Source organism: Cydia amplana, chromosome 3 (assembly GCF_948474715.1).
Source record: "Cydia amplana chromosome 3, ilCydAmpl1.1, whole genome shotgun sequence".
Taxonomy (NCBI): Eukaryota; Metazoa; Arthropoda; class Insecta; order Lepidoptera; family Tortricidae; genus Cydia; species Cydia amplana.
Window position 1 is genome coordinate 18497123 of NC_086071.1, and position 25740 is coordinate 18522862.

At 38.8% G+C, this 25740-nt stretch overlaps 1 protein-coding gene across 1 annotated transcript in view; it reads right to left on the minus strand.

Moving 5' to 3' along the window:
* Positions 1-3450: 3450 nt before the first annotated feature.
* LOC134662754 (venom dipeptidyl peptidase 4-like) overlaps positions 3451-25740 on the minus strand; it is a 54725-nt gene continuing 32435 nt past the window's right edge. Inside the window, exons 3-19 of the mRNA XM_063519041.1 lie at positions 24914-25096; positions 24220-24367; positions 21935-22029; positions 19995-20072; positions 15112-15376; positions 13998-14167; positions 10398-10489; positions 10129-10249; positions 9593-9685; positions 9021-9157; positions 8360-8570; positions 6620-6804; positions 5706-5900; positions 5268-5425; positions 4583-4668; positions 4331-4456; positions 3451-3608 (exon numbers count right to left, since the gene is read on the minus strand). Of these exons, the coding sequence (XP_063375111.1) occupies positions 3519-3608; positions 4331-4456; positions 4583-4668; positions 5268-5425; positions 5706-5900; positions 6620-6804; positions 8360-8570; positions 9021-9157; positions 9593-9685; positions 10129-10249; positions 10398-10489; positions 13998-14167; positions 15112-15376; positions 19995-20072; positions 21935-22029; positions 24220-24367; positions 24914-25096 (2433 nt within the window). The 3' untranslated portion in view covers positions 3451-3518. The remainder of the gene's footprint in view (positions 3609-4330; positions 4457-4582; positions 4669-5267; positions 5426-5705; positions 5901-6619; positions 6805-8359; positions 8571-9020; positions 9158-9592; positions 9686-10128; positions 10250-10397; positions 10490-13997; positions 14168-15111; positions 15377-19994; positions 20073-21934; positions 22030-24219; positions 24368-24913; positions 25097-25740) is intronic.

Genomic DNA, 25740 nt, shown 5'->3' on the forward strand with positions numbered 1-25740 from the left:
AGAAGGCAGCTTGCTTGAGGCAACGCCCGCGCAGACAGACGTCACAATCTTTAGGATCCGAAGCAACCACGAGGACTGTTATAAACACGATCAGCAACTGTATTGCTCCAAAAAACTTTAAACACTGCATCTTTCTTAAAAAACTTTGTTGGAATTGCTTTATTTTATTAAAACAAGAATGAAACGGTCAGCCTTTCGAACGATTTTATGCACACTGAGTGTTTTCAAATAGATGTGATATTCTAGCAAAGTACCTAAATAAACTCATTATTAAACATCGATTCATAAAAGCGACGATACATAAAACATTATAAAAACACCAATTTAAAACTCGTTTTCGGTAGGATTGTTTGTATACTTACCAGCTAACGGAAATTCCCCGTTATTTAAATGATGGCAATTTATGACAGGAATAGACTATGAGTCATCGAAATCTGTATCTTTATCACTTTCTTATCTAGAAAGGGAATAATAATGTATACTGACCACGCTAACTTTGCACAACCTTGGCAGTAAGAATGCATACTCGCACATATATTAGCACTAAATATTAAGCACTTGGTATAAAAACTTAGCTGTTTTCGACTCAATGCTTCGTCTTTATAGGTTTATAAAAAGGTCAAATAATTTTGACGTGACTTTTTATTGGAAAACACTTTAGATAAAAATAAGTCATAGCAAATATGTAAGTAAGAATTTTATAGCATATTATACAATTATACATTCTTTATATTTACATTCTTTTGGTTTCATAAGTAATAGTTACTATTTTTAAAGCGTTTTTCAATAAAAAGACACCTCAAGATTGTTTACCGTGGTCCTAATGCTAAAAAAACTAAGTAGGTATTATCTGTAATTCATTTCTTATGAGGTAATTTTTGAAAGAATAACACACATGTTTTATACAAAATATTATTTATTTAAAAGGATTTTTTTCTTCTCATTACATTTAAATATTTACAAGACATGGTATTGCTTATTGGAATTCCACTGAAACTATAATACTTATTAACGTTACAACTATTAGGTACAGTCGCCATCAGATATATCGGACTGGCCAAGGTGCTCACAAATATCTGAGCACGCCTCTATTGTCAAGGCGACGAGTGCTTTAGACGACAACGCTTTCATTCACTTGAATTTTTAGTCGCTATTAGTAGTGATGGGTAGGACATCAATTTAAAATGAGTTTGTATGAGTACCTCATTTTCTAAAATGAGGTGTTACAATGTCTTACTTCAAATGAGGTGAGGTACTAGCATATTTTCAGCGTCGACTATTCCATTAATTCCAACGGCGACAAAAATATTTAATGTATATACATATTTATGTATTCATCACTTCCTTTATAAATAAATAAATAGTAACATTTAATTGGAGTGCAATTCTGGAGGTTAAGAATAGAACTTTTAGGAGAAAGATAATTTTAGAATCAAGTAAAATGAATAGAGGAGTGAAGTAAGACATTTTTGCGGTACGAAGTACTGCGACAAATTAACAAAATGAGTGGTACAAATGAGGTGCCTCACGAGTGAGCGACTCAACACTAGCTATTAGCGACATGATGGCGATGTGTTGTGAATGAAACCGTTGTCGTCTAAGTAAACAGTTTAAAATATGTCTCACGAAAGTTTAATATCGACGAGTGCTGGTTCAGAATGTTCAGATATAGTGAACACCTTGGCCGCTCCGATATATCTGATGGCGACTGTAATCTTTCGGAATAGCATATTATCATAATTCTTTTATATTGGTTTCTATTATCGACTCTGGATTTTGCAGGCAACAATTAATATTAAATATTATGATTGATCAAAAACATACAAATATACATTTACTTATAAATTATTTACAATGTCATGATATATTTTTTGCATTTAAATCCTTAACGACTTTAAACTCCATAAATTATAACATAAATACTTCGATTAAAATGTAAAATGGAATACTGTTTTGTAATATTTTGAACTGGTAACAATTGTTAATAAAAGTAAAAAATATTGCACATTCATGTTTTTTGTTCATAACACTAAGGTACGAACGGTGAGCACGAAGAATTTCATTCAATGACCCGTCTATTCCTATCTCTATCGCGCGCGCATAATTACACTGTTGTCCCGCTCGCACAGTGGCGTTGACCGCCGTCATCATGGGCGGGACTGCAATATAATTACGCGCGAGCGATAGAGATAGGAACAGGCAGGTACAATGTATGTAGGTACAACCTATATGTACCATGGATTGCAGTAAATAAATGAAAATGAAAATGTACGAAATTATTTGTGCTTAGTGTCCTTACTTTACATATATTTAAAATTTCGGCCATTTAAAGCAACACATTGGAAGTTCATACCCTGTTTTAGTTCACATTCTCCTTAAAATTATTATTAATAACAAAATATTGCAAATTAAGATTTTCAGCTTTGTGATGTTTCTATTTCTTATCTGCTTTAGTATTTTTTTATAATGACTCGTAACTAATTTTTCATCCAAAACATCCAAATGGACTACAACTTGAAATATCTGTATTTTAATTGCAGAAACTAGGTCCCTACATTTGACAATGGAAATGTTGATAGTGAATTATCAAATGTATACATAAACTTTTTATTCTTAAGCCTTGGGGTTAACCGTAGGCGACTAGAGTTGTCATGATGGTACATTGAAGTAATACTTAGATCCAAGATGTTATGTAGGTGTTGCTACCTAATACAAACAGCAATCTAACGAACCTTTTCGCAGCCATTGACTTGGTATAGAGTCAGTATATAGTGCTCCACACGCCATGACTTCATATCAGTTCGCGGCTAAATTTGTTTAAGTGAAATTTGCTGCTTAGCATTGATGAAATGATGACACTTCATTACTTCATTGACATGGAAGTTAATAAACTTTAATCTTTGTTACATGAGCTATATAAATTTACCTTACAATTCAAGCAGACTTGAGGAGTGTCTTTTCAAAAGGGGTTATTTTTGTACGGTGTCCATAGAGAAATAAACCCTTTAAAAACTCTCCTCATTTGTGAATTACGACGAACAGAATTCACCTTGACGGTTGGGTTGGGAGTAAATGCCTATCATTTCTGCATTTTCGAGGCAGTAAAATTGATAACAACCTAATAATAACTGATTTGGAAGACCGAAGTGAACAAAGTAGGTTCACTTCGGTCTTCCAAATCAGTTATTATTTATACGGAACACTGAAAACCGTCATAGATAGTGGGTCCTAATAAAAACCGTCATAGATACACTATCTATGACCTATGACCACTAAGTCCTAATAAAAACCGTCGTAGTGGGTCTAAATCTTAATCTGGCTCATGGTAAACAAAAATCTATCGAATTCGATCACAATATACTCTAGAAATGATTGTCACAGATTGAAATGAATGATTGTTCAGAAATCTATTCAAGTAAAATACTTGTAGACGTATTACTTCAATGAACCATGTTCCTAAATTAGTTATTGTGTCTAATAACTTCACTGAGCAATATTTACTTCAAGACATTGTTTATTTACAGCATGTTTTCTGTTAGGAACCTCTCTAAAGCGTGGTAGAGGTGAGGCCGGACGCCGACTAGACCATGGTCTTCGTCTGTGTAACTCTGTAAAAAATATGATTTAATTTTTATTCATATATAATGGTACAAAAACATGACAAAAACAATAAATAAAAACAACTTAAAATTCCAACAAACTAAATACTAACTATTCTAAAATAAAACTAGTAAACTAAATCTAAAATAGGCCCCTACGGCAAGGTCCCCAAGATGCTGGCTGCGTTACCCCGCTGAACTGCCAGACTGAAGCGTTGAGCGAAATAACTGCCAGCTTCCCCAGTTGCGTCCCTGAGTCTCTTTGAAAGGTTTCCAAAGAGACTCAGAGCGCCAATATTTTGTTATTTATTTTATACATTAAACTAAATGTACCATCGCCCACAGCATTGTTAATTGTCCATCAGTGGACCTTATTACAAAAGGCATAAGGTACACCGATGGACAATTGGACAGTTAAGAAGAGTGTTGCTGTTTGTATCTACGAGCATTCTTTTTATATCACTGTCATGCTTATTTGGGCCTTTGGCACCACAATACAACCAATCTACATAAGTGCCGAGAGTTTTGCTAAAACAGAAGTAGATACGAACAATTTGCGTGAAGTTACTTCTTCGTGTTACACGCTGTAGCACCGCGAAATCAGAATAGCATGTCCCGTGTTTTTAGCAGGACATTCAGATACAGAAACAAAGGCTACTGATCCACGGGACTCCGGGATAGCCTTTGTTTCTGTATCTGAATGTCCTGCTAAAAAATAAGTAGATACGAACCATTTGCGTGAAGGAAACGTCTTCTCGCTGTAGCAACCGTGAGATCAGCATAGCGTGCTGGTAATGCACGTTGTCGTCTGCTGTCCCGTGGATCAGGAAGTAGCGTTTGTTTCTATATGCATCGACCTGGAAAATTCAAGTGTTAATAAAGTTTTTATAAGTAAGAAAATTATGTTTGAAATTGGACTCTATGGCGTTATTCATAACCGTAACAGTTTTATTGGTCTTGTATGCGATCTATTTAAAACTAACCACTTCATCTGTCAAAAGCGAAGATGCTGTGTACGCGTCTGGGTTCTGCTGGGGAGTGTCCATATACCGCTCTGTGTATATTGTGTCTGAAATTAATTGGAATACATGATTAGGTAATTAACAAAGATTACGGAGCAATTTGTAATGAGCGTGCTTCTAATCTCTAATACCAAGTCACTAAGTGTAAGGCCTAAAACCAGCCTAAAACACACTTTGTAAGTTTTAGGGACACAGTTATACTACATAATGAGAGATGAATATCGTTATTTCATTCTAACAAACAGCTTTGTCCCTACTTATGTAAGTAAAACTTACAAGTATATCTCAAGCCTAAGGCCTGAGTGGACGCTCGAGTTGAGTGTGCAGCGGGTCAGGGAGGAGCGGCCTTAGTGCACGCTACTCACATCACTTGTGAGCCCGACGCCAAGCTGCACGCCCCGCTGAACGCTCCGCTTCGAGCGCCCACTCAGGTTTTTTTTTATATCTTACACTGCTTGGCCTCGCCTGGGGGCCCTGGGGCCAGTTACAGCTTAAGATATGAGTGGGATCAGTGTCACGGCCTGAAGGGCCGCTACACTGCCAAGTAGAAAGAGAGTAAGAAAAAGAAAGGATGGAAGAGTAAAAGACGATAGAGAGAAGAATAGAGGAGTACGCCCACTCAGGCCTTACACTAAGACATATATACCATAGAATCTCCAGTCCACGACAGGAGCGACAGCCACTGCACATCTGAAGACATCTCCTCCGCGAGCCAAGGCCAGGGAAGCAGCGTAACCGCCGTAAGACCAGCCCCAGATACAGGTGCGGTTGGAGTCCAGGAACGAGAGGTTTTCGTGGAGGTATCTGAAATGAGAAAGGAAAAAGATATTAGGAATGGTAATCATTATGAAGTTCATTGGGTTCTATTGCTCTTATATAGGTTCTCTCACAGAGGGAATGATTCAGAAAGGCTTCAAAACTATACGCACGTATAGTCTTTTGTGTTGCCTATTGATCTTAAAGGATGACTCCGGTGCGTGCTTCGTTTTCTATGGACCACGCACCACGTGATCACGAACTCGACACGAAACGACTCAACGTTGGTTAATCTTCATGACCACTATTTGGTAAAGCCCCTAATTACCTGGTAACGGAGATCTGGTCCTCAATCTCCACAGTTCCCAGCGCCCGATTGACCGCAAACATGTTCGCGACGCCTCTCAACCCAGAGCCTCGACCATCGATGTGGGCGACGGCGATGTTCCAGCGACTGACCAGGGAAGTTCCCCAGTCGATGCTCCATTGTTTGGTGACGAGGGCTGTGTCTGGACCGCCGTAGCTGGAATCAGAAGTGGTTTACAGCATGGAACCAGTGGAACATGGTTTTAGATAATATTCAGTCTGTCATTCATAGTGCGGCTAGAAACACAGCGCCTAGGGACATTTACGACAAGAATATACGTCCTCACAGTTGCCGGCTAAAGCTTAAAGGTACTTAAAGGGATATAGGTACTGAAGTTCATTACTAACTGCTCAAATTCCAAGAGAAGAGATTATCTACTGTAATTGTAAAGGTGATATTCCGACTGCGATTGCAGTACAGCGTTGCTGGTGTAGCGTTAAAGCATACGAAAATCGTCAATAAAATGAGTGTGGGATAGCATGTTCTAATCGCGACAGCAATTCTCAATTTATCAAAGAAAATTGAGTGACATCACCCAATCCCGCTGCTGCAATGCTGGACCAGCAGCGTTACAGCCGTGATGTAAAAATACTAAGCTATTAATAACAGCACTGACGTCAAAAATTGGTGTCATCCGATCACAGCGCCCAACGATAAAACCCGTATTAGCACTTTCACGGCTGATAGGTATCACTATAAGTGTCTCATTGAGGCGGTTAAACAATAGGGCACCAATAAGCACAGTCCCATTTTTATCGCTTGTCACCATGCCTGTCACGTTCTAACAAGTATGTAAGTGCGAAAGTGACGGGCATAGTGACAGGCGATAAAAATGGAACCACCCACAGAGCCCACAGAGTACGAAGTATACTTACACATAGACAAGCATAGGTACGTTAGTCCTCTGCTCGTAATCATGTGGCAGCAACAACTGGACGTCAGCGTCAGGCAAGCCGGTAGCAACCGGCACGGAGAGCCGCAGGGTCACGGGCAGAATGCGATTGGAGACCACGGCGCTTGTTGCGCTGTTGTCGTCCCAGTCCAACTCTAGCGTGCCGTTCTGGAAGACAGAAGGGAAATTAAGGGTATCAGTTTCTCGACGGAATATACAATCTCTCTGCTTTGCCTTAAGGTTGACTGGTAAAGAATACTTTTGGCATTAAGTCTTTAATACGATAAGATTTTCTTTTGTGCATTAAAGTTTAAATAAATAAACATTGCTTTTACGAAATGGTTTAATTTCCTAGTTGGTCCCATTGTTTTCAAGGCCGTTTTTGACTGGACGGGAAAAGTAACTAACGAAGATGTAAATAGAGTTCAAGAAAAGCGATACCTATAACAATCGACGACAGAAGACAGAACATGTTGTTTCGATACGATGAATTTTTCAAGACCATCATAGAAGGGAAAGAAGAGAAGGAAGCCAAGAAGGGCATATATGGATCAAGTGAAAGAAAAAGTGAATATCGTGTCATATCAGATTGTCAAGGAAGAGGCTATGGAAAGAAATACATGAAGATTGCTTCACCGACAAGAGCACAGCTCTTAAGTTTATGATGATAATGGTCTTTCAATAGCATGCAAGTGCATTCCTCGATTGACAAACCTCGCCGGTATTGATGTCATGATTGTGAAAATTCGTTTCCACGAGCCAAAATAAGTATTATAAAAGAGTCGCCGTGATTTAGGTTAGAGTCTGTGTGAAAAGAAAAGAGTCATAGCATGTATTGGTTCCCTTAAATTCCACAACTCTTCTATCAAAAAAGTAGTTTATTTTAGAAACTTGTTCGCTTAGATATTTCTGACATTGAGAGTTTATAATATACATAATACAATACTTACTTATACTTAATTGTTATTAGGTTGTTGAATTGATCTGAAAATCAATATCGATACTTCTGATACTTCAAGGCCACGCGATAGTGTGTAAAGATAAGATATACGTTATTGTTATTGTAGTTATCAAGCAATATGTTATCGCTTTTGTATGTATCAGAGCAAACCTTGTACTTACTACCTAGTCGATATTTATATGTAGGTATGTGCTCAGCTATAGCATTTACTACTTGAATTTTATTAACCTACGTTAAACAATACAATTCCAACAATACAATACCCCGTTCAATCGGAATCGGGGTTAAGAATTTATCACGTCCAAATGTTGTTACTGAATGGCATTAGACAGCATTGCAATATTCGGATAGCTTCTAAAGAGAAAGATACAATTTGGGAGTTCTTTGAAATTTTGCGTTTAAGGGAAAAGTTTGGGTCCCAGTGTAGTACCTTGAGCTAGCACTGCTTCTAAACAACTTATCTTAGTCTGGCTAGTAATTCTACACTATTATGCGTACGACTAGACTTATTTAAGGTCTGGCGCGAGATATATGCAAAACTATTGCCTGCAGCGGATCTGTGTAGGTCCGCCAACGCGTGCTCCCGTTGTTACGTTGTCACGATCCTTGGCGTTCTTCCTTCCCTTTCTTAGCTCCTGGTATTTTCTGTTGTCGCGCTACATTATCTTAGATGTTCTCAATTCATCAGGATCTTTATTTTCTATGTACGAGTATGCGCTCCCCGATTTTTCAAAGATGGATAAACCGTTTAACAGTACTTACAGAGTTATAGATGAAGACCTGCGGCAGATCGGGTCCAGCGCAATTCACGGTGATTTTATTCCCATCTTCACTAATAATGCCATCGTTGTACAAACATTGCCCGCCATCTTCCCTGGCTATCTCGCAGGTGAAGCAGTCGATGGCGCCTTCAGAGTTGATGGTGTAGATATGCTGCTCGGCGGAGTCGTTCACGCTGGTGGCCTTGTACCAGCTGGAATTTGTGAATGTGAGATCAGTTAGGATTTGCGAAATCATATTAATCGAAAAATAAGAAAAATACCAAAAAAAATCAAAACGTAGTAATTTCAAGAAATACAGAAATTTCAATAAATGCAGTTCAGTGATCCATCTTAGAGAAATACCGAACGTTTCTGCTGCAGTATTGTGGCGTGTCATTTAAAACGTACCTAATGTTCAACGCTGAGTCCGAATGACACCTTTAAGGGACTCTGTCATTGGCCTTCGTGAAAGCGATAATATGCAAGGATATCGTGGTAGCATTTTTATCACCTGTCATGTCATGCGTCACTTTCGCACTTTCATACTTGTTCGAACGTGACAGGCATGGTGACAGATGATAAAAAGATGAGCATATTAGCCTTGCATAAAGAGTAAAAAATCCTTTAACACGTCCTGACATTAGATATAAAGGCGAGCTTACATAATGTCATTTTCAGTCCACTTCAAAATCTCAGCGACAGTATGGGCAGTGTTGACGCGGTTCTGCAGCGTCCAGTCATTGCCGGTAGCTGGGGCCGAGATTTGAACAATTTGCTTGTAGAGGGTACCGTCGACTGCCTGGAATTATAATACGTTTTTGGCAAAAAAATCATTTTTGGTACAAGCTTTTATCGCCGACTGTACTTTTCTTTCCACAGACAACTAATACTCCTCAAGACAATTCTAAAATCCCCAAACACAATTAGGTTGCGTTGTTTTATCACAGAGTTTCTATAGCCACCTCCTGTCTCCATCATCAGATCAGCTTCATGGTACCATAATATCGCATTGTCATCCGACTTACACACGTTGCAAAATTTCAGCTTCATCGGAAACCGGGAAGTGGGTCAAATTTAACTTGCAAGATTTGACCCGTATAAACATACCTACATATTTAGGTACAATGCAAGTTAAAGCTTGTAAAATTGGGTGGGTGGTTGAGTGGGGTGGTTTAGAACTTTAGATTATTAAATTACAGTATCTATATTCATTAGATTCATAGATATTACTTACTTGAGGCAGGATGGTGATGAAAGCGGTTCCTTGCGCGTTGAAGATGAGAGGAATGTTGTCGATCCAGCCGTTGGTCTCGGTGTAGGTGTAAATCTGAAACGTTTTATACAATTGGTTATATAATGTGTTCGTTCCTAAATTATTTTATTGTTATAGTAAACAATATTTGTTTCAATAAGCAACGGCTCTTGATTCAGTGCATAATCTGCACAATAAGGTCAATAAGTACTTAATTAAAATTAAGTATGCTATTAAAAAAATATATTATTATCCAGCAAACTAACAAAAAATCTGATAACACTACATATAATACTCCCAATATGTTTCAACCGTAATATTAAGGCATTACGGTCGACATCTATCCATGCACTTTTGAACGCCACTGTACAAGAGTAAGCCTACCTGGGTGCAAGTGGCCGTTCCAAGGGTGCAAGTCAGCACCCGCATTGTTGTCTAGACGCGGTGTATCCACATCAGAGCGATGGTGTCACTAGTGACGAACTTCACGGCTTCAGCATTGATATGAGGAAGCTTACCTGGGTGCAAGTGGCCGTTCCAAGGGTGCAAGTCAGCACCCGCATGGTGGTCTGGACGCGGTTGGTCCACATTAGAGCGATAGTGTCACTAGTGACGAACTTCACGGCTTTCAGGATTGGCCTGGAAATTTTATGGTGTTATAGTTTAGATCAATGGTGTTATAGTTTAGATCAGTGTTTATCAAGCCTTAAAACAATACACAGCGTACACTCAGGCTCAGCTGTACAGAGTGAAAATTATTTAAACAATTATTTCATTGAATACTTACTCATTCAAGTCAGTAGGCGCGGAGTAGACCGTGCTAGCGCCAGACTCCAGGTTTCGCAGTGTGACTGTCACCGTCGGATTGGTGGTGCCGGGCTGAAATGAGCAATAAATTTATTTTAGTATTACCTATCCATGTGGTCTCCGACCTAAGGCCCGGTGACCCGGGATCCGGCTAAATTGGACCACAAAAAATGCAAAATTCCGTATACTCCAGCCCGCGATTATGAATTCTCATATAACCTTCTCAGTTTCGTTATTTTTCATTACGTAACGAAACTGGGCTTAGGTGTAAAATATACGTAGTTTCGTTACAGCAATTATCAATTTCGTTTATTCTCAGTTTAGTTAAGAAATCTAAAAGGAACATATTTTCTGCAATTCACCCGAAAAGGAAGCAAAGGCCCGGGCCAGGCTTCTAGCCGATAGATAAAAATTGTGACCGAAATTACTTGAAAGGTCTATGGGGCAAAAAATTAAACATTCGGAATAATATCAATAAGGCCTAGTTTAGCCTCTGGCGTGACGCAGGTCATTATTAGCATTATTGTCAATCAGCCTTAACAATGACGTCAAAAAAAATTGCTGGCGCAGGGACCGTGACATAATTGCATAAGTTACAAGACAGCAACGAGACTTGGAGGCGTATTCTGATTGTAATAACAGGTTATTGTTTTGATCTGAATTTGCTATGGATACGATCTGTCATTGTCAAAAGTGAGGTTTCTACATAGTCGAAAAAATTTGCTGTTGTAGTAACTTACATGTCTATTTAGTTGTTTTTTTTATCTTGGTATTCTTATAAGTGTGTAGCAATAGTTATTATAATAGGTATATGTTTATACTTATTTTTATCATCACGATCAAATGATCCGTTGGTATTCTGGTCACAAATTAATCCCGTATACGGGAACCGCGCCAAACCGGTTAGCAGAGCACTTTCACTCGCAGTTAGCGCCGTGCTCGAATTACAGACGAGTTAATAATATAGACTGTTAATCTCCGTATAATATAATCCCTCCCGTTGCACATTTGTATAGTTTGTGCTATACCTGTGAGACGACGCGCCCCACTCTTCTTCCTAATCGCTTATAGTAAAGATGTGCACCGTGTGCAACCTTTTAGCGTTATTCTGTCTAGTGTTAGACATTTAATTAGCTATTAGTGCATACGCACAACACAAATAACAACAACAACATAGATTTGTAATGTAAGGTGCATTAAATTTGGACTGTCTAATTTCAAACATATGACAGAGAGAATCATACTATCTTTGTCTTACACACTAGTGTGTGTGTAGTGTGTGTAGTGTGTGTGTGTAGTGTGTTTTGGGTGTTAGTACTAACTAACACCCAAAAGAAAGGGATGAGTATAGTTTTATTTGTTCTTATTTACTGCCAAATTGGTTTGACCAACTATATCTACAAAACCAGAAACACTTCAAACTTAAGTAACACTTATTATACTAAACAGCAACGCTTACCATCTTGCTGATACTAGAGTAGAAACCATTCGAAGTTACCCCAATGCTTTTACAAGATCTAGCTAATGGCATAATGTCTAAAGATAATATATTATATAAATACCTTTGCAAAACTATGTAAGCAAGCACTCTTTACTATTTACTTGTCTCTGGTTCGTATTAAGGTGAACGTTTTATTATCGTACCGAAACTATGTCAATGGACCCTGGTTCATCTCGGGCAATTTATTTTATCTTTTTATGCAATATGTACTTAGTGTTGTTTTTGTTGATATTTACTAACACCGCAGTGCGCAGTGCGCAACGTTATGCGAATTTTATCTAGGTACCTGCCCAAGTAACAAAAGGTTCTATAACTAAGGCATTTTATCACCAAACAGTGATATAGTAGGACTATAATGGTAACCATTGTGACTGCTTGTAATATAAAGGTTTTTAACAGAGTGTTTTGGTTCTATAGGATTAATAAAAAGCATTTATGTTCTATAATTTAACTTTTAGAACGCTTATAGGACCATAAAAAATTATCTATTAGGTATGTATGTTGTCCAGTTTTCCTATTGTTTTATGAACGAGTATGTATCATTTACGAGTAATTAACAAGAACGTGTAATCAATATTGTAAAATAAGTTTGTTAAGTTTAACAAAACTAATAAGAGGTATTTAAAAACAATTCAAACATTTCTAGAAAAGACTAAACGAGATCAGTCTATTAGAAGCAACAAATGAGTAAATACTTAGTTCAGCGGGCGCAGCATGGTTCCATTTTTATCGCCTGTCACTGTGCCCGTCACTTTCGCACTTACATACTTGTTAGAACGTGACAGGCATGGTGACAAGCGATAAAAACGTGACCGTGCTACCAGCGCTGAGTTCGAGAAAGATAATTTATTTATCATTAATAATTATACTTTGTTGGTTGTTTTCGTAGTTTTTTTCTATCGAGCCAAAGCCTTTAATCATTTAAGGTTCTGTTTGGGGTCTGTCCTTGCAAAAAGTCTAGCGGGCGTATTATAGTTGGCTTTATCCACGTGAAAAAAAACTGTCACTTTTTAACTCGGCGGGATAGAAAGTGATAGACACATTTTTATCACGCTGTCACGTAGACAAGAACGACCATCATATCCGTATTGTTTTCGTATGATTTTTTTCATAGTATTTGCCCTAAATGTGTAAATTCCATATACCTACCTATATAAATGTGTAAATAACCAATATAAAGCTACAATATTGAGTTAGCCTCCTCTTAAACACTGTGAATGGGTGACGTAAGTCTGTCACTAAGTTTACTAGGCGGAGACTGGACCACATAGCTTACATGCTACGTCTAGTATGAAACCGGATTTGTTTGAGAATGTCTGACTACGGTAACTCTGCACAGATATTTCAATTTATAGTATTTAAAATATATAAACAAGGATTACCGATGTATGTACCTACAAATATACACTGTCATGGGGTGGGGTTGATGCGTCTGTACCTTAGGGTACCGCGTAGTGTAACTACTGGTAGTCCTCAGTGCCGGATACACCGTAGTCCGTATTAGGTGACACGTCTGATGATGGCTCAACTTTTTTTTGTTATTCCGTCCCGTCAGGCAGGGGACCATATTAGCATTATTTGTTAGAAGAAATGTTAGACTAAGTTCTACTAACATTCTAAGTAGGTAGATGGTCGATTAGGTACGAAAGATGGGCATTTTAACTGCCATAAAATAAAACAAAAGACAAAAGATAAAATAAAGTTGATTCACCCCTGAATATTAATATCTTAGTTAACTTAGTTTTAGTTTCTATCTTCCTTATCTCATGGTGCTGCGTGTACTAGTAGTCGACAGAGCCGGGTACACCGTAATGGGGTACACGCATTATGCGAATATTCGTGTCGTCGAACAGCTTACCTTAGGGTACCGGATTTCATGGTGCTGCGTGTACTGGTAGTCGACAGAGCCGGGCACACCGTAGTGGGATACACGCATTATGCGAATATTCGTGTCGTCGAACAGCTTACCATTAGGGTACCGGATCTCGTGGTGCTGCGTGTACTAGTAGTCGACAGAGCCGAGTACACCATAGTGGGGTACGCGCATGATGCGAATATTCGTGTCGTCGAACAGCTTACCTTAGGGTACCGGATCTCGTGGTGCTGCGTGTACTGGTAGTCGACAGAGCCGGGTACACCGTAGTGGGGTACACGCATGATGCGAACATTCGTGTCGTCGAACGTGACGTACGCTAGGTGCTCGCCGTCGGCTGAGAACCACATCGCGCTGTTGGAGCCGAAAACTTCCTCTGAAAATTAAAGGAGTTGGTATTTCAAGTCAAATACAATTTATTTTCAGACAACAAAGGCCCATCATTAACGTATATCTCAGGACTGGCCTTACGGGCAATAAGAATGGGGCATGAATGGGCCCAGTACAGCGGTGTGACACCGATACAACGCGATTGGTTGATGTGTTCGCATCACGCGCGCGATTGGTCGCAACTAGTTACGTTAGACTGCACGATTGGCTCGAATTCGTGAGTGACACCGCTGAACTAGTACGATTTTTAGTGCCCGTAGTGCCCGTCCTGAGATATACGGCAATGAGGCCCATAAATACCATACAGATATAAAACGTACAAAACCGGCCAAGTGCGAGTCGGACACGCGTTCAAGGGTTCCGTACATTAAGCCTGACTCACGCTTGACTGCACTTTTCTAATAGGTTTTCCTGTCATCTATAGGTAAAGGACTATTTTGTCCCAACTGCCCAGTCGTCGTAATCTACACAGGATCCTCCGTCAAATTAGCCTGATAGTATATATTATTCGTATACACGAAGGCCAGGGAGTTCCCAGAGGGTCCCCAGACGAAGTTCTGGAGGAAATCTTCGGTGTTTCTTACTGTTGTTCAGGAGTTAAGTGCCTTAGTGCCACCTTATAGTGCCAGAAATCCCTTTTAGGAAGGCTGCGCTCTTATCATCTATCATATCATGCGTCACGTATTAGAACGTGACGGCGACGATCAGACTCAACCATCATAGGCCAATCATGGGCTTAAGGGCTCCTCTACAGGATGGGCCAGCGCCGGCCACTCCAAGGGACGCAGCCATGCGGTAGAATGAGATAGCAATATCACTTGCTCCCTCTAACGCATAAATGCGTCCCTTGGACTGGCCGGCGCTGGCCCATCGTGTAGAGGAGCCATAAGAGACGATACGAGCGCGAGTAACTTAAAAATAACGAATTACCTTCATAAACCCAGTCAGGAATGCCGTTATAAATCACATACAACTGGCCACTCGTCGTGATCTGCACAGGGTCTTCAGTTAAATTGGCCTGATAGTATATGTTATTCGTATACACGAAGGCCAGGGAGGTCCCAGAGGGTCCCCAGACAAAGTTCTGGAGGAACCCTTCGGCGCTGCTAGCGACTGTGGGGGGGAGAATGTCGTTTGTTTCCCCGGTGTTGATGTCAAAAGCGGTGTAGCGGGCGAGATAGCTGTATCTGTAGACCTGGAATTTGGAAATGGATTTTCGGTTAACTAGAAACTCCAGCACGGTCGCATTTTTATCGCTTGTCACCATGCCCCTCAGGTTCTAACAAGTATGTAAGTGCGAAAGTGACGGACATAGTGACAGGCGATAAAAATGGAACCATGTCCGCAGTATTATTTAGACTAGAATATATATGACACCGTAAGATTGTGAACCCGTTAGTTTATAATCTAACGTAGGTTAGGTTAGGTTAGATTATAATCTCCCTACCGTCAGTTTATAATGTAACTAGCGAGATTATAATATGACGAGTGTTTACAATTTTACGGTGACATATATTATATATTGCTAAATACATCGTCGCCCAGATTTAAGGATGACTCACGCTAAGCCGGGCCGGGGCCGGGCCAGAGCTCCCGGCGCTTATTTTTCTATGGAAAGCACCACGTGATCACCGATCAGCCGTCATAGAAAATGACATGTCGGACGCCTCGGCCCGGGCCCGGCCCGGTCTAGCGTGAGTCATCCTTTACCGTGCGACCTAGAAATCTATATTTCGACGACGATTGTCTCAATATTTTTAAATATTTATAACGGATCACACAAGTCGTAGGTATATCGTTCGAAGGTTTTCAATATACCTACCTATCGATATAATAAAATTACTTACAAAATAAAATTTACAAAAATAATAATGTTCAGAGCCGGGGCAACGCTAGAAAGATAATGATGATTGGGTACCTATCGATAAAATAAAATTACAAAATAAAATTTACAAAAATAATAATGTTCAGAGCCGGGGCAACGCTAGAAAGATAATGATGATTGGGTACCTATCGATAAAATAAAATTACAAAATAAAATTTACAAAAATAATAATGTCCAGAGCCAGGGCAACGCTAGAAAGATAATGATGATTGGGTACCTATCGATAAAATAAAATTACAAAATAAAATTTACAAAAATAATAATGTCCAGAGCCAGGGCAACGCTAGAAAGATAATGATGATTGGGTACCTATCGATAAAATAAAATTACAAAATAAAATGTACAAAAATAATAATGTCCAGAGCCAGGGCAACGCTAGAAAGATAATGATGATTGGGTACCTATCGATAAAATAAAATTACAAAATAAAATTTACAAAAATAATAATGTCCAGAGCCGGGGCAAGGCTAGAAAGATAATGATGATTGTGCTAAAATATCTTCGAAGTCGAATGAACTAAATTAATGAACTGAATGATAATTATGAACTAAATAGTTTTAAGTTTATGGCGTGTAAAATGTACTATGTTTATTTTACCAATAAAGTCTGTATTTCTGTAATGTTCAATAAATACCTAATTACACGTTTTTTTTGTTTACTCTCAATATGGAACCTCGAGTTTCAGTTGAATAAACACCCAGTATTTAATTTATACAATACGAACATTGTATTGATACAAATTAGTTCAATCTTGACAAAGACTAGTCATTAATACAGACAGGTGGACAATGTTGCGTTCCGAATTGTCATTTATAATTTCTACGAACGAATTTAGTGAATACTACAACGAAGTCGCAGGAATTTGATGCTTGAGGTATAGATTGTCGATTTGTAACAGGCCCCGACGGCGAATCCTTTGTTTATTGTTAAGTAAAACCGCACGTGCTACTTACCTGCAAAAAAGGGTCTTATTTATTCTAATTGGCACCTGTGCGCGGGCTAGTCCAATGCTCAAAAAACCAGTATAGGTGCGCTCTCCGATTACGCACCTTTGTTACGCATCTCGATGACATATTTTAGACCGGTTCTGTAGCGTTCGGCTCGCCCGCACTCAGTAACTGTAGTACTGAGTGCCGGCGAGTCAAATAGACAACACACAGCCTAGAAAAATATTTTTCCATTACTTCATTTTGAACCTTATTGCAATCTCCATAGAGTGGTAATTCAATAACTTAACAATAGACAAAGGATAAGCCGTTCGGGGCCTATTAGAAATCGACAAACTATACCGCTAGGTGGCGATGGCGCATACAGTCATCATTTACAACAATGACATTTTTGTCACGTGACTTTATAAGTGAATCGCCAGTCTTTATTAACGTCTCGTCTCTGGCTTTATTCAATTTCGTTTTCTCAATAATTGGTAGCGAAGCCGTGCCTCGTAACTAATAGAGTTTCAGAAAATAAAGTGCACTTAAGGCGAGCGACCTAGATGTTAATTGGTGTTTTTGTCATTTATTGATGACTCACATAAATTTATTGATGTCAGGGTTATTATTAAAAAAACCCGGTCAAGTGCGAGTCGGACTCACGTTCCAAGGGTTCCCCAATTTGTAACAATGTATTTTTTTATGTGGAACGTGAATGAAATGTCTTTAAAAAAACCCGTAGGGGTCGGATCAAAAACTACGTTAATTCAATCATTCAATCAATCAATATATTTATTGCTTACTTTTATTAGATATATCATTGAAACGAACGTTTCTTCAAACAAAAACGTTACTTTTGACACTTGTTTGACACTGACATATCCGATCCATATCGTTTCAATATCTAATATTTGACGTATCTTATTGTTCGAATACGGCTGCTGTTAGGCTCTCCGTAACATGTCTCGCGAGTGACTATTGTAAAAAAACGTGAAAACACGTAAAAACAAGTAAAAACACCTCAGTTAAATCGTAAAATGAGCTACATAGTAGCACAGAATAAGTAATAGTATTATCATAATAGTAGAGCGAGTTAAAATAGCACAGGAAAATGTACCAAAAGAGTCGGCTACCTACATTACTTTTACAAATAGAAAACGTTTCCAATCCGATATTATCTATTGCCACTTATTATCAGCACTTTCAGCAAAAGAAAAATGATCTGAACACAAAATTGTTGACTATATTATGAAGAGAATACGTGTGTGTAGATTAATTTGATGACTTTACCTACAAAGCCATAGGTACTACCATATTATTCCAAGACAATACGGCTCATGATAATATAAACTTACAAATTATCCACGTTGACATAAAGACAATTCATCTATTGTTAGTTTTGTATGGATATTAAAATGATAAATGCAACCCTGACATTTCAACGTTAGTATGTACCTAAGATATATTACTGTTATCTACTAAACTTTACTATGACGAAAACATTGTTAAATTAATATCTTTTGCTAAATATCCAGATGGTAGTTCTACACAGTCGTACAAACCAAGATTGTCTTATCTGTGTCCAAAAAGATATTGAGATCGGATTGTTATTTGCATTCACCCAAAACATATTTCTTTCCTGTACCCCTAATGTACACTAGACTGAGTTTAGAGCAATTATTTCATGAAACCGATGCTGCCAAAAATACGAGGGTGCGGGGTGACGAGGTGAGCGAATCCCGTGCCGTGATTGGTCCGTTCAAAGACACGGACCAATCACGGCACGGGATTGACTCGAAGATGGAGTAAAACTACCGTATAAGTGGCAGAGGGGGTAGCGTTACTATGCTCAGTCTAGAGGATGTCTTGTCTGTGTGTACATTTAATTCGATAGCGTGACGTGACGTTCGTTTGCGTTAGTAACATTTTGTATGGGATTTTGAACAGCACGCCAAGCCGGACGTTTTGGAAACTCAAATGACACTAACGCAAACGCGTACGTCACATCAGGCATGCATCGCTATCGAATGAAATTTACACCAGAGCCCGTACCATGAGTCACTGACAGTGTCAAAACTGGCATACATCTCGTTCGCACTAATATGCGAGTACGAGCGAGAAGTATAGAAGGTAAATTACGTTCTCGATGGCGTTTATGTCAGTGCCAAACTGATGGTAGCCGTATAGGGTTTCTTACAGAACTAAACTGACAATTGAAAACACTAAATCAGTGTCAGATCTAAGTAAATAAAAAAGCTTTCTATGCCAATGTCATGAAACAAGAGTATGCAAGTTTAGTTAACTAAATAACTGACAAGACAATAAACGAATAAGCATTATCAAACTAGTTCACATGTCGAAAACAATAGACCCACAATGCTCACGACTTAACCTAATTCAGACTTAATCGGGTTAGGGATAGGAATAATTGAATTGGTGAAGCGAGTTTAATACGGTTCGTCGTCACAGCGAGCGCAAATAAGGCTGCCGCGGTTACCTTTAAATGGGTGAATCAACTTTTTCTTGTCACTCGTTGCCATGGCTACGTTCTCATGGGTCACTCTTTAACACCTGATTTCTAGACATTTATATTCACGAAATACGCTTTTTTGTGATACTTATAAACCCTTTCCATTGAGGGTCGTCTACCAAGCGTGTCAGAAGAAGGTGGTGTACAATGTCTTCTAACAAACTATGCAGCTATTGTCTCTTGGCTAACCGGACAGAATAGCAACAAGAAATAGTTGATCCACCCAAATATTACTTTAACTAGCTGATAGGTACCTACTTTAAGTACTAGTGATGTACAGCAGCGAGCTGCAAAAGTGCTTTCCCACTTTATGAATGAATTCCATTCAACTCCCTCAAGCTGTCAAAGGCACTGCGCTGTATGTGTATTACAACGCTGTGAGCTAACCCTAGGTAGGTGCGTAACGCAGGTACGTTCCGTCAGTGTGCATAACTCCATAGAACACGATATAATACAAAATAATACTCACAGGTACAACGCTGTACGCTAACGCCACTTGCGTTCCGTCTGGTGACAGCTCAGTGAAGCGGGACGACTGCTGTAAGACCTGCAACATTATTTACAATATAGTACCGTCAAACAGGGTGAATAGGGATGCCTGGGGTGAATAAGGCAAAACTTAAAATGTGTTTTACCCGAATATTTCTTAATAACTACCCACATAAATTGTATCATACAAAATCTTTTGTTGTTTTCAATCGAATCATTATATTTGTGTGGGTATTTTTAAAGAAATTTTCAGGTGAATTGCATTTTAAGGTTTGTCCCAATTCACCCCGGGCATCCCTATTCACTCCGGTTGACGGTATATAAAATTGCCACAGTCGGCTGTGGACGTCATCAGAAAGTCTTTCCAAGGACGCCAACGACGGCTACAGCCGACAGCTTCGCCCATGCAATAGGGACTTACTCGGAACTCCGTAAAGTTCAATTTCGCTTAAATAATAGCTATCGCCTGGCCTGGATATTCCTTCGCCGTCTGGCGTTCAAAAGGTTAGTCATCATCATACCTTTATATCAGCTCTTTATTGCCTAGAGCCTCTCTTTGAGTACCTACCCTACCGTAAAATGAGCCTACTACCTACTATGCTCTAAAATTCTAAATTTAATTTAAATTTTAAAATTATTATACTGTGGTAGGTAGTTGATTTAAAGAAGACCATCACTACTAGAGTCTGTGCGGAAAGAGCAGAGTCGTGGAATGTATGGGGCCCATACATTCCACGACTCTTCTCTTTCCGCAGACTTTTTCACTATTGCCTCCTTTAGGCTGTAATCCATTACTAAAGTTCCATTTCAATACAAAGAGACGGAAACGTGATTTCTTATGGGCCACTTCATTAATTAAACAGCTAGTAAATCTGTTTCTTAGCGACCCTCTTGGGTCCTGGTTGCCATGGCAACGCCAAGAGACATTAAGGACATTTAGAATATGAGATTTTATTTAACTTTGTACATTTTTTGGGCTCGAAATTCAAGTTATGACGTTATACTAATTTTGTGAAATAAAATGGTGATATTTTTCACTCAGTTAAGAATTTGTATAAAGCAATAAGAAATTAAGTTAAATTCCTTATTTTATAAAATTCTCTTCTTCAGAAAAGGGCCTCAATATTATCTATTACTTATATCGTGTTTACGTTATTATGGTAATTTAAATTAAAAACGCCCACCGTCAAGTTTTTTTAACCCCCGGCGGCGCCTCTTTTTGCGCCGTTATAATATGTGACGTTCCACGGCAAAAGGTACCTTATGGCAGTTGGCGCTTACGTCGCATAGCGCCGCAATAATAACAGCGCGCGGCGGCGGAGCGGCGTTAATAATAGCGTAAGCGCCAACGGCCATAAGGTACCTTTATCCGTGGGACGTCACATATGTTTGCCTCTGTAAATCTCCAACGGATGGACTGATTGCGATGCTGTTTTTTTAAGTAAAAGCGAGTTTCCTTGTGGTGGTTTTTAGCTACGTTGAATAGAAATCGATTGCGACATGCTGAGTGTTATCCTTTTCTGGAACCCCTCGCAACACTGTTACTTATCTACTAATTTACCTAGATTTATGCCTATTTTAGTGTTGTTGTGTATGTGTGTTTCGAATAAAGCATCATTCATTCATTCATTCAGCCGTTTGACGATTATCAGGCGGCCTAGTCAAGGTGACAATCGCTATCGCTTCGCTATCGAATCGCTTTGTGTCTCTCTATCACTCTTCCATATTAGTGTGACAGTGACAGTAGCGTTTCGTTTGCTACGGAGCGTTAGCGATTGGCATTTGGCATGTTGGCTACGGGGCCAGATTTTTCCAAAATTATGTAAGGATTGTTATAAGGCATTTTAGGCATAAAATTAATTTTTTTGGTAGAGCGTAGTTTTTTTTTCATTTAATCGTTATATCAGGTATTTAACGTACCTCAGAAGTATTGGAGATCAAAATGGTAGTACTGTCAGTGTCTAAGTCGAAAAGTACTAAGTCGCCATTTTCGTTGCGGAACAAAATGTCACTTCCTGTAATTAAAAACAATGATTTAGCAAATAAAATAGTACAATACCTATAGAAACATAATCTAATACCTTTAAACGAGCAATTCTTGTATATTTATTTATTTATTTATATATTTCGGGGATCTCGGAAACGGCTCTAACGAAATTTGGTATATGGGGTTTTCGGGGGTGAAAAATCGATCTAGCTAGGTCTTATCTCTGGGAAAACGCTAATTTTTGAGATTTTATGTTTTTCGAGCAAAGCTCGGTCTCCCTATTTACTTATTATTCGGTGTAAAAATAATTTTCACCTCAGCAGCTCGAACAAGGGTACTTTGCTACTTAAAAACAGTGAGCAAAATCGCATTTTGCTCGTTTTGTCTCACTCAGTGACTCACTCAGAAAACTTAATTGTTAGTATATCTTAAGAAAACGTGAGTGAATAGGTAAGTGATGAAGAAGGAATACATTTTTCGGGTTCTCTAATATGTTCTCACTGCTGAGGTGAAAAGTTTTGTGAACTACACGAGATCAAAGTTATTTACATCTCGTGCGCTTTTGAGTCCCTTACTACGCTCAAGGTTCTAAATTAGATTCACTCGCTACGCTCGTGAATCTAGTATAGAATCTTTCTCTTGCACGGGACTCAAAATAAGCACTCGAAGAAATATCTTTGATCTCTTGTTGTACAAATAACTGTTATATTATATTAGGTACTTAAGTAATATAATAAGGAGTTTTTTTATTTATTTACCCCCTTATTCATAAACGTCTGCTAAGTTAATCAGCTGATGATCGTCGTTTGTCCCTCTCTATGGCATAACGACAGATAGGGACAAACGACGATCATCAACTGATTAAGTTAGCAGCCGTTTATGAATAACGCCATTAATCTTTATTGCACAAAAGAAAATACAAACGTACAAAAGGCGGACTTAATGCTACAAGGCATTCTCTACCAGTCAACCTTCAAAGAGTATAAAGAAAAGGAAAATATAATAATTTATGTGACGTAGTTTTTTTTGGATTGGCGCATTTTCCTGTTATGGCGGAAGAGATAAAAAAATATCGAAAAATAAATTCCTGTATTTATTAGTCAGATACAATTCCTTTTTTTAATACCATTTGCCTGATGATTAATTATCACAGTGGCTTATTAAAGCGTCTGCGGGAGGAAATCGCTCTTAAACCGCACAAAAAAAATACAACCCGCCCCGGCTTCGCACGGGTTAACAAATTATACATAAACCTTCCTCTTGAATCACTCTGTCTATTAAAAACCGCATCAGAATCCGTTGCGTAGTTTTAAAGATCTAAGCATACCTACATAGGGACAGACAGACAGCGGGATGCGACTTTGTTTTATACTATGTCAAACTATGTAATGTACCTAGTGATAGTGATAAGTTTTGTCTTTAAAAATATACACCTTAAATGTGATTACCAACAATTTTATTTACCTACTCGTAATTACTTCATAACGCTTTGTCTGTAAACATAGTGATTCAGTTATCAGTTTTTATGTGACCTAGGTATAGGTAATTCCCGGTGATAAATGAGAACGGTGTCGTAACTCGTAAGTCGATAGTACAAACGGAAAATGAGTGATTTTTAATTGATTTTCGGGATTACCCAATTTCCGAAATAACCTGAACACACTCCAAGTTGACAAACTAATGGCTCTCTGAGCTGTAGACCTCGCAATAAAATTTAAAAATGTAAAAATTAAAATACTTAAGTAGGTACCTACTTTAATTGTTTAGTCATTATCACAGCGAACTCACAATGATGTTAAGTGCCATAGACTGGCGCTTAAGTCCTTAATGCCAATTTTCGCTCTCGAAACTGCTCACAAAATTTCACGAGTATCTGTTCAGAAATGCAACCTGCAGAAGGAGAACATCCGTACGAAAGCATTTGACCCAAGCTGAAACGGAGACCTTCGCTAAGCTCGGTCAATAAAAAAATAAAAAGTAAGTTTATTCAAGTAGGCATATTAAAAATTTAAACGGCGCTTATGATCGTCAAATAAAGCTACACCGGCTCCAACCCTACACCTCTGCCTCGAGAAGATTTAAATCCCCTCTCAATTGGAGAAGGGCATCCCAATATGGGACCGGTAACAAACTCGGCGGGACACCTTTAAAAAATTATAACACCTTATAATTAACATGCATTACGAGTAAATAAGAAAAATACAATTTAATTAATTACCTGAAGTCCAAGACCCATTAAAGGAAGGCGAAGAGAACACGCCATTGATGACGTCCTCTAATTCTATTGGCTGTTCTTCTGTCTCAGGAGGTTCTGTTTCCGGTTCCGGTGGCGGCGTCTCTGTAGGAGCCACCGTTGGCGGTTGTACCTAAAGAGGTACAAGTTTTAATACAATACCTACCTCAATGATAAATTCAATGATTTTTAACCCTTCAAACATGTATATTTGAAATGCAACGAATTGAAAAAACCCTAAAAAGGGCTGTTATAAAACGCAACATGTGACTGCGAGACAAAAAGGTAAGTACATTAAGTTTCAATATTCTGAAGGTTTTTGGTAGTCATATTGTAGTGACAGCTAGGTACATAGTACATACTACACGAAATTAAATAAATCAAGTAGAGTGATGTCAACTGGAGTGAAATGAAGTGAACAAAAATTAAATTAAATGTGAAGTTATAAATGTGGTAGTCATAACATAGGCGCCATAGTAGTCGGCGGCGGTACTGTACAGACTAGGGTTCTCTCTAGTCACGGGTGCCCCCCTCATTCCCTGACAGCACAACTACCAACGTGACGACTACAGCGATTACGGCCGCCATGGCTACGAAGTATAGTGAAGTGATTTGAAGCGACGTGAAGTTTAGTGAAGTGAAATGAAATATGAAGTTTTAAATATGGTGGTAGTCATACCGTAGGCGGTATAGTAGTCGGCGGAGAGACTGTGGTAGGGCCCTCTGTAGTCTCGGGTAACGTGCCTCCCTCATTCCCTGACAACACGACTACCAACGTGACGATTACAGCGATTACGGCCGCCATGACTACGAAGCCGACGATGTACGTGACTGTCTTCTTCTTTCCTGACGCTACCAGGACCTGTAAAAAGAAGGAAATATTAAATACTTACTTGCTTTTGCCGGCTTCGCACGGGTTAACAAATTATACATAAACCTTCCTCTTAAAAAAACTCTATCTATTAAAAAAAGCCGCATCCGTTGCGTAGTTTTAAAGATCTAAGCATACATACAGACAGACAGACAAGGAAGCGACTTTGTTTTATACTATGTACCTAGTGATTTAAATCAGACAACAGAGCCCATATTACAAATACCTTACAGACTAACATATATATGTTTTTGCCTGCGACTTCGTCTGCATGTAATGAAGATAATTATTATTATATGTTCTTCCCCGGTTCTCAAACAATCGCCATCCAATTTCATCTAGATCGGTTCAGCGGTTTAAGCGTGAGGCGAGGACAGACAGAATAACTTGCACATATTATATTTAAACGGTTCTGACGTATTTTTTTTTTCAAAATTAATATTGCTTGACATGTTAACGTTAACGAGTTCTGTACCCAAACAAATGAAAGATAGAACAGGAACCTAATTGAACCTACCCTTTTTGAACGCACACCAACCATACCTGGGGCCCGTTTCTCAAAAGCTTGTAACTTGTCATACAAGCGGGTGTCACTTTTTGACTGTTCTTGTTAGAAAGGGACTTCCACTTGTATT